Source organism: Emydura macquarii, unplaced genomic scaffold (genome assembly GCF_026122565.2).
Source record: "Emydura macquarii macquarii isolate MOO-44397 ecotype Brisbane River unplaced genomic scaffold, CSIRO-AGI_Emac_v2 contig_1253, whole genome shotgun sequence".
Lineage (NCBI taxonomy): Eukaryota > Metazoa > Chordata > Testudines > Chelidae > Emydura > Emydura macquarii.
Window position 1 is genome coordinate 80,624,675 of NW_027131390.1, and position 10,156 is coordinate 80,634,830.

General features: G+C 38.0%; 1 protein-coding gene across 1 annotated transcript; it reads left to right on the forward strand.

The window, feature by feature from the left end:
• Nucleotides 1-1,472: 1,472 nt before the first annotated feature.
• GCG (glucagon) lies at nucleotides 1,473-8,175 on the forward strand. The gene is made up of 6 exons (XM_067549880.1): nucleotides 1,473-1,575; nucleotides 2,006-2,167; nucleotides 3,077-3,130; nucleotides 4,364-4,501; nucleotides 6,476-6,619; nucleotides 7,667-8,175. The coding sequence occupies exons 1-6, from the start codon at nucleotides 1,478-1,480 to the stop codon at nucleotides 7,689-7,691; spliced, it is 621 nt and encodes a 206-aa protein (XP_067405981.1). The 5' UTR covers nucleotides 1,473-1,477; the 3' UTR covers nucleotides 7,692-8,175.
• The last annotated feature ends 1,981 nt before the right edge of the window (nucleotides 8,176-10,156 follow it).

The following is a 10,156-nucleotide window of genomic DNA, read 5'->3' on the forward strand; positions in this document are numbered from 1 at the left end:
TGTCTTCCAGGGATTTAGTTAGCCACTTAACATTTTATTTCAACTGGCTCATTTTTCCTATCTCCCTTTATTTTTCAGACTGTAGTATAAACTTCTCTGGAACATTTTTATGGATGGGAGAGTGGCTCTTTCAGGCACAAAACAGAGTATTAGTTTGAGTGATGATGGAACACTTCCAATGACACTAAGTTTCTGTGAGCTCATTACAATTTCAGTTGCTTTATAGTGAATTAATATTGTCAGCTACGCTGATTTTAAAGCACGAATTGATGAACATTAGCTACTTTTTGAGCTAAATATCTTGGCTTGTTTAATTTATTTTTAATAGCCAAAAGCATGAGTCCAAAATGCATATTAATTTCTTTTACTATGCAATCATTTCAAAGTTAAGAACTGACCCAAAACAAGTACTTTAAAATCTACTATCTGCTTTATAATATTTTTGCTTCAATTTATATATAATAATTTATAAATATATATATATTTTGCTTTCATTGCAAAACATTGTAGTCTATGAGACAGACCCTGCAAATACTTACTCTGCTCACTGATGTGCTAACTTGTTTGAGTGGTCTGACTGAAGTTAACAGGGCTATTTGGTCCTTAAGCTAAATCGGACTAATAACAGTCCATTTAATAATGATAATGTTTAGCATTTAAATATTAGGGACCTTACTCACATTGGTAATTGCTCACTGAAGTATGTAACTGAAGACAATGAAACTACTTTTGTGAGAAAGTGTTCATCTGTCTGAATAAAGGATTCATAATCTAGCTCTGAACCACCAAAACATATATACTGTGGGCCACACTGTGATACACTTACTCAAAATGAATAATCTTACTCATGAGACCACAAAGGGAGTAGAATAGAGATCACAATCTAGTCCTTTATTATTAATTTTATATAGTCAATGGAACTACCCACAGAAATTACATTGCATTACATCTAGTAGTTACCTAACACTGCACTAGGTATAGCATTGTATCAAAGGCACCATAAATACAACAGAATTTGACATACCTTCTGTATCACAAATTTCTAAACATAATTTTATTTATTTTTCGTAAAAGCCCCACTCTTGATCATAGATTGAAATTTGCCTGTTTTACCCAAGGTGCCCAATCCTGCAGCTGATAAAAACAAAAACAAACAAGCTCCAACAATTTAGAAGTGAGCGGATGAAGAAAAAATTCTCAGTCAGAACAAGAGTGGCTGGATGTGACACTACACTCTCTGATGGGACTCTGCTTTTATTTCTTTAGTCAATAAATTAGAAAATAAGAAACCACCTCACTAGTGTTATAGTGTGAAAATTGCAATACATTGAAACAATGTAGGATTTTCATTCTCCTCTCGTGTAGAGTTTCATTCCATTCTGTATTAGTGGGTTTTTCTGTCTATATATTGACTCCAAAGTACATAAAGAGGACTATATTTATTTATTTTTTCCCCTCATTGGTGTTCTGACAGGCAATGAAAATGAAAAGCATTTATTTTGTGGCTGGATTGCTTTTAATGATCATTCAAGGCAGCTGGCAAAATCCTCTTCAAGACACAGAAGAGAAATCAAGGTAAACACTACAAATCAAACGTCTAAGAATAACCCAAATATACTCTCCCGTACCTTTCCTACAACTTGAGGGAAAATTTTTGACTTGAGGAAAAGATTTTTATAACATTACAGTGTATTTAATTCATCAGTGGATCAGAGAAGGAAATCTATATTGCAAAGTGCAGTACACCAGTTGTTTGGTATTTCAAACAGTACCCTTTTACTGTTGTCCTAATAGTCTCTGCAGTTATGCAGTTACCATGCTGCTAGACTGATTGACTCTGTCAGCTAGCTAATGATCATAGCAGCAGCAAGTAATTTTTGCTTCTTTATTTTTGTTCTTATTCTGTTAGACTATAGAAAATTTTTAAAAAGACGTCAATGCAGGTATAGCACCTGTAAAAAGTGCTATCATCAATGCTGATTAATGTATTACAAACTATTCATAGATCTTTCAAAGCTTCCCAGAGTGAACCATTAGATGAATCTAGACTGCTGAATGAAGTAAAACGTCATTCACAAGGCACATTCACCAGTGATTACAGCAAGTACTTGGACACTAGACGAGCTCAGGATTTTGTGCAATGGTTAATGAGCACTAAAAGAAGCGGGTAAGCATGTTGGGATAACCATTATAAATTTCCATGCACAGATATATCCATAATCTAGTGCATGTCAGGAATCGGTTCACTTTTCAGCTTCCCCTCACATAACATGATCTATTTTACTTTTAAATTCATAGCATAAAAATCAGAGAAGAAGACCTTAAGGATAATCGAAACGTAGTAAAATGAGCCAATTGTGGAAGGTCATTGTTATATATTAGTTCAGTCTTTTTTGAAATAGCAGAAGTGATTGGTTGAAAATAGTCATCAGTCTTTTGGCTAAGATCAAGTGTGGTATCCATGTGGTATCTGATATGTCATCTGTAAGGAAACTGCTGCAGGAAGCCCTTTCAGGAAGAGAGATTCAGTGACCTCATAGGTCTTTTCTATCTATAGCTACTCTGATCCTGTGGTCTCCTTATAGAACACTTATCAAGGATTAAGCTTTGTTGGCCAATGGATACCTCGATTGTGCCACAGAAATACTGACACTGCTAGTACTGGTACTGCATGCCTTTCTGGAAGATATGCTTTGGTCAAATACAAGTTTCTGGGCTCAGTACAAAAGTAACTGGATGAAATTCTATGACCTGTGATATAAAAGAGGGTCAGACTAGATAATTTAGTGGTCCCTTCTGGCCTTAGTTAGTGCTGCTATCATTTTAACTTCCTGTCAGAAGGTGGTCCTAAAAGACAGAGTATGGAACTAATAGTTTCAAGAGCCTGTATTCCATTAAAATCACCACTCCTGAAAATATTACTTAGAGCACTCACCTGGGTAATTTAGCATTCACAGATTTTTACAGTGATATTTAAATAATGTTCAATAGAATTTTATGAGCTAATGCATATTATGTGCTCTACAATGTACTAATATAATATCAGTGATCTAATGACTGTGGGCTTCTGCTACAGACAACCAGCACTGGAGGACAGAGAGAATGAAAAATTCCTGGACCCACTCTCAAGGTACTTTAAAATGCTGGATATGTTATTCAAGAGGAATTTAAATAATTGAGATTTCTGTTGAGTAGAAACACAGGCAACTATATAAAGAATGTCTTACATTTTCATAATTATAATCCATGAAGTAGATACCCCAGCCATAAAAGAAGCCTGGGTCTAAATTTTACAATTAGGGAGGAAATGATTGAGACTTTCATTGTGATAGAGAAGCTTGGAACCAGTGCCCATGAGCTAACTGAATTCAAGAATGGCACTGAGAATGTAGCAGTACAAGAGTATTAGATTTCAGGAAAGGAAATTTTAGGGAATAAAGAAATCTAATAAGTAAGGTACAAAGGAAGAAGTGCTAAAATCCCACAGGTGTGGGAGAAGGCCAGGGAATCCTAAGAAATACTGAGTTGGGGGATCAAAACTGGGTACAATACTGTAATGAAAGAGGAATGTTGTATGATGAGGCTGAATAGCCAGGGAGTCAGGGATCAGTCTCAGGTCCATTTTTATGTAACTGGTTCATTTCTAGAAGAGGAAATAGATGGCACATAAATGAAAAGTGCAGATGGTACTAATTGGGAGGAATGACAAACTCCCAAGTAGACAGAAAAATAATGCAAAGGGCCCTAGAGATATTTGAAACATTGGCAGAAAATAACAAATGCTAAATATAAATGCAAACTAATACATCTGGAGAAAAATGCTCCAAAACATGTCTATTCTGTTAGGAGGCAGGAAATGGACAATCCAAGCAGTTATAGTGAACAGCAAATTAGACATAATATTACACTTCAATTTGACTTCAGAAAAGACCAGTGTGATCAATTTTGGTCTGAATATGCAAAGGCAATATGTCAATGAGAGGGGGGAAAACAGTTCATTTCTACCGACCCTTGTGTGACCACACCTGAAATAGTTCTGGAAACCACATGATGAAAGGGATATTGAAAATGTGGTATTCAGAGAAGACTAACCAAAAATGATCAATGGCTGGAGGAAATGAAGACAAAAAGAGTTAAATCTATACAGTCTGGCTAAGAGACAAAAGGGGGGAATATGATGGAATTATGTGGTGCAGCTAAGACATATTGGGTGAAAATATGAAGGCTAATTTGGGGGAAAACTTCCTGTTAATGAGAAATGCTGATATGGCAGGAAATAAAAGCCAACAGAAGCAAGAAAAGGACACAAATAGATAAAGTGATAACAATGGTCCTGATCCTAAGAGACGTGTTCTTCTTTCAGCAATGGACTCTCGAGACGTCATGCTGAATTTGAGAGGCATGCCGAGGGTACCTACACCAGTGACATCACCTCTTATTTGGAAGGTCAAGCTGCCAAAGAGTTCATTGCTTGGTTAGTGAATGGACGAGGAAGAAGAGAGTAAGAATCCATCTGTTCCTATCATTAAATGTTGTTTGGCTTTTCTGGTTAGAAATCAAGCCTAATGGAACTATAATGTATTTTTGTTTATTCTTGCTGTATTTCATATTTTTCTTTTGTATCTTAAGATACGGTGTGGGTGTGAGATGATCATTTTAAATGATTCAGTCCTACTATAGTTTAAAATGAAATTGTTGACGAGTTTAATGTGTTGTTACACTGTAAAAGGTCAACATGTCTAAAACTGAACCAGTCTTTCCTTCAAAATCCCCCCTTTTCCCTTTCTAATATCTCTTTACTGACTTCCCCTATTTTTCTGCAGTAAGTTCAAGATTCACCTCCCTGTCCTAAAAGTGCCCTCTCATAGCCCTTCCCCACCTACATTTCTGATCTCTTTGCTCCTGCATCCTCTCTTGCTCCATAATCTCATCCCAAGCTTCACCCCTTCCTGCTTACTCACTCCTCTCATTCCTGACTTTATACCGTCTTTCATTACACTTGGAACAGCCTCCCATTTCATCATTTCCACGCATCCTCTGTCTCTTCCTGTTTCAAATCCCCACCTGCTCTTCATGGCTTATCCGCTACAATGTCCTCACGCCACTCTCCACCTGTTATCAGTTCTGTACTTTTTTGGGCCTTTAGACTGTAAGCTCTTCAGGGCAGGAATTTCATTTCACCCTCTGTTCTCTGTTTATATATTTTACCAGATGTAAAGCACTGTGTATGTCTCTGGCACTATATACTAAGTAATAATAATAATAATTAATAAAATATAATCTCTAAGACAAGATTGTGTGTTGGAATCTAGGAAGAGCCAACAGGTAAAATAATTCTGAAATGACTGACTATCCCTGAAAGGATAGAGTTAAATGAGTGAGACCAGCTATTGTAAAGAGAATGGTGGCAAGTTCCGATATTGATATTCTGATTTCCAGTGGTCTTGCTGTCATGGGTAATTAATAGCATTCAGAGGCAGCAGAAAGATATCCATGTGTCTGTAAATAATGGAGAAAATATTAGGAGCAAGTTCTCCAGTCTGGCTGAGCTGTGTTCAGCCCAGAATCCTGGGTGGGAAAGTACTTGGCCTTCCTCCAGGTCAGACAAGCCTCTGAGGTAACATAGAACTGCCTAATGGCCATTCTAAATTATGCCATTAAAGGGCTCCCATAGGGGACCATTCTTCTGGCCAGAGGTCACAACAGAGCACTGGGTGCTCCAGCTCCAACCTACTTGGCTCCTGTCCATTAAAGAACCCCCTTTGCCTGGTGGGAGGGAGCAAATGGGGTAAAATTGTCTGTCAGGGGAATCTCTGGCTGCCTTGTTAGAATAGCTCTCTAAGGGCACAAAAAGGAGCCAGGGTCTGGCCCTATATGTTAGTATACAGAACGCAAACACACACAATTTAGGAAAATACTATAACTGGCAGTTGTTAATTCAAAAAGCTATCATTCCCAATTGATTTTGCTAAAAGAGTAAATATTCAGGCACTAAACACTTTAGGAATTATAAATCTATAACTTCATAAATCCAGTAAAACTATTAATCTGTTGCATGAAACAGTTGGCTACAATGTTCTTAAGCAGTGAAGCTTATTATGTTTACAGTGGATTTTATTGTGTTTTAGTCTCAGCTGTGAGTAACATTGGCTTAGGAAACTGCAGTTTGATGTATTATGTCTGGTGTTTCTTGCTTTTTATTTTTTTTAATTATAATTGAGGAATTAAGGCTCATTTAAAAAATCTTTGAGAAACAGTGCCCTAACTGGGAAAGGAAGAGACCCAAACTGTCTTCTGTGACTTAAAAATGCTCCAAATGTTGTTTTAACATAGAACATTCCAATACTGGGTTCAGTCTTGTGTTTCTTGAAACCAGGGAGCCTTGAGTATGTAAAGACTGCAGGATGAAGTCTTTGAGGAGGTTTGTTTATTATGGTCTGCATAGCTATTATTTGACAATTTCTCCCCTTTAAAGTTTCTCAGAAGAAGCTAATGCAGCTGAAGACCTGGACAGAAGACATGCGGATGGCACTTTCACCAGTGATATCAACAAAATCCTTGATGACATGACTGCCAAAGAGTTCCTAAAGTGGCTGATTAACACAAAAGTTACCCAGAGGTGATTGAAATTTGATCATCTTTTATCCAATATATTTAGATTTTTAGCATACTTGAAGCACACTGAGGAAAGACAGTTAATTTTTCACTTAGCTATCACTATTTATTTATATCCATACATGTATTAAAAATATTGTACTACAGACTGTGCAATACACTGTAAGCAAAACCATTGCAAGTATAATCCAAGTTTTTCATCAAGAGCCAAATCCTGTTCCTATTTAAGTTAATGCAAGTTTTGCCATTGACTTGAGTGTGACAAGTATTTGGCCTAAAATAAACTTTTGATAAAAGAAATTGACATATATATTGCAATTATAACAACCAAAATATTATTAAAATGTATCAGAGATTTAAAAAAAAAATATAAAGTCTAAAAGATTGGTCCGAGCAGAGTTCTGGGAGCCAGAAACTGCTGAGTTCTAATCCCACCTATGATATGAACAATCTCTGTGGCTAAGGGCAGGTAATTTAAGCCCTGTGCCTCAGTTTTCCTATTTGTAAAATGAGAAAATAAAATTTTCTAATCCAGCTTTCAAGGCATTTAAGGAATTATGCACTGATGTTTGTAAAGCACTTTAAAGACAATACTGCTCAAGTTGAGACATATGTAACGGGGTTGATTTCCAAAGATGCTGAGCACCTACCTTATGAAAATCAGGCCGCTTTCATGCATCTCGCACAAAAATTGGAAACATCTAAAATCACTAGTCACTTTTGAAAATGTAGGCCAACAACTTCTTATTATTAAAGCTTGAAAATAATTATTAAAAGATACATTTTATTAGCATTTTCATATTTTTTGCATTTAGCAAATTTGGGCATCTAGTACAACATGAAAGAAATTGTTTAAGAACATCCATTAGAAATCTTTTTAAGAGCTTTACCTTAAGAAATAATTATGATTTCAATCAGTAATTAGAGGGAGCCGTCAAAGGGTTTGTGGAACTAACATCAGTTAAATCTTAACCAGGAAAAATGTCTTCCATATATATTTAATCTTCTGAATACTATAACTGATTCTAATTACTTCCTTTTGTTTTTCCAGGGACCTTTTGGGGGAATACCATTAAAAATACAAAATAAATATGAGACAAGTCAAGATCTTCTTCACTGCATCAGCTGCTGGTCACTAGAGAATTCTGAAATTTGTGTTCTGTAAATTATATGAGATGTAACCTAAAGCCATATTGCTTTGCATGCCAAGAAATGAATTTTACTATAGTGTAGTGTCGCCAAAGGATTATATATGAAAAAAATGTTGTCAAAAGGACACACAAAGTAACAGCTTTAAGAATACAAAAATGCCTCGTCTTCATATTTTCCATTTATTTAGGGCCAAAATATCTCTATTTACATTTAGCAATGAAATTATTTTTCTATAAAGTCAACTTTTACATAGGATTGATTCCAATCACCAAACATCTGCATTATCAGAAAGAGGCTGGCAGTCACAAATGTCTGAGAAGTGAACTTCCCTCTTGAAACCTTTGTTATAAAAAGGCTAAGCTTTCAGGATATTAAATGATAGCCTTAAATAAATTTTTTTCAAGCTTCTTTTCTGTTGCCTTTTCTTTTGTGTGCCCCTTGCATCTTTGAAGAAAAACAAGCCTGTTTTAATCTAAAGAATTAAAATATCACAGAGCTTCAAAGTGATTCATTTATAATGCTGTGCATAAATTTAGCATTTATTTCCTGACATTTTCATGGTACAGTACTTCCTCTTGTGAATGGTTTTCATGAGATGGTTTTGATGATTTCCAAAACAGGGAATGTGTGAATTTTTAGTAGACTTTTGCTAAAAAATGAAATTATGAAAGCAAAAGTTGAGTTTAAAGGGAATTGGGTTGGCTTGTTTTCAAATGTTCTCTTTTATCACAAATTGTTGTATTTCAACCAAAAGTGGGAGAGCGGCCATCTTCGCAAATTTTTGACTGCTATGTGTTGCTTATACCATGCGCTGTCGTGTAATACCATGAATCTGAAAGGACTGGGCTAGCTAGTTCGAATATGGTCGGTCAGTCTCCATCTTGTTCAACGAACATTTTGTGGCACTCTTAATTCGTGAAGCAAATGTGCAACTCACAAGCCGAGCTGGGCATACCTAGAGTGAAAATGCCCCAGTCTTGTGGCAGTATAGAGAAAAACATGAACAGGGCAATAAAAGGGGGGGGGAACAGTGGTTGCACCTATGTGCTCATATACATGTCAGCAGTGGTTTGCTCACTGGTCCACATGTCCATAGTGACGTAAACTGTCTTACACCCATAGTTGGTCAAGATAGGCTGTTAGACAGCTTTCCTTCATATTACTCTGGAATAGCTTTTGTGGTGATGCTGTCCTGGAACTGTCACTGCCATCAGTTCCTGAAAGCTCTCTTCCTCTACTTGTTAGAACTGCAATAATTCAAGTGTCTGCATTTTAGCTTGTGTGGCTTAAGAGAGAGCACTTGGCAGTGGGGAATGGGCAGGGAGTGTGTGTGTGTGTGGAGGTGTTGTCTTATGGTACTCAGTGCCTCACTGTATAGAATCCAGAGCTGACTAGATCCAGAACTTGACCCCACTCTGTGGCCTTTGCTACAGGCAATCTAAATGATTCTGCTGTTGCTATTATTATTTGTTTATTTTACCAGTCAGACCTAGGGACCCCAATAAGGATTAAGGTGCCCAATTGTGCTAGACACAGAGTGAGACAGCCTCTTCCGCAAAGAGCATGGGCTCCTGGTGTTGTAGGCGGGGGAAGGCTTAGCTTTCCCAAACAGCCAGGCATGGCTCTGCCCCCTCCTGTTGCGTCTGATGGGCACTGCAGCAGGCTGCGAGCCAGCCATTGGTCCCGGCCACCCACCTGGTGCTCCAGGGCTGCCAGCGGGTGCTAGGGCCACCTAGTGGTGATTCTGGGGCAGCTGGAGCCACCGACAGGTGCTGGGGTCGTGCACGGCTTGGGCCACCTGGCTGGTGCTGGGGCTGCTTGCTGGGACTTGGGGCGGCTGGGGGTGCCAGGGCTGCCCTGTTAGGACTCAGGGTGGCCCGGCTCTGGGGTGGGGTGGGGTGGGGCTCCTCCAGCTGCAGTAGGGGAGAGCTCCAGGTGGCGGTGAGGGAGGGGCAGGAGGGTCGTGGCCTCAGGCGGAAGGGGCAAGGCCATGGGTTAGCCTCCCCTAACAGGTGGTTCACCCGTCGTCCATGCCAAAGAGCTTAAAAGTTTAATTTTTAAGACAAGAAGCAATAAGTAGGCGTAACAAAACATCTAAGGGGATGGGAAGGGAGAATGAGAGGAACAGCTATAGAATATATCTTACATAGCTTGTCTATGTGCACAATTAGCACACTTCAAGTCAATTTTTAAAGACATAAATAAACAATGAATATTAATGTTATCCATAATTTGTGCTATCCACCTGTCTAACCATTACCAACAAGCAATTTATTTTAGACATCTTAGCAGATGTGGGTCTTTAGTATGGATTTGAAAGAGGACAGTACAGTGGCTTTGTGGATTACCTCAGGGAAGGCATTCTGTGAGTAAGGGTCAATATGGAAGG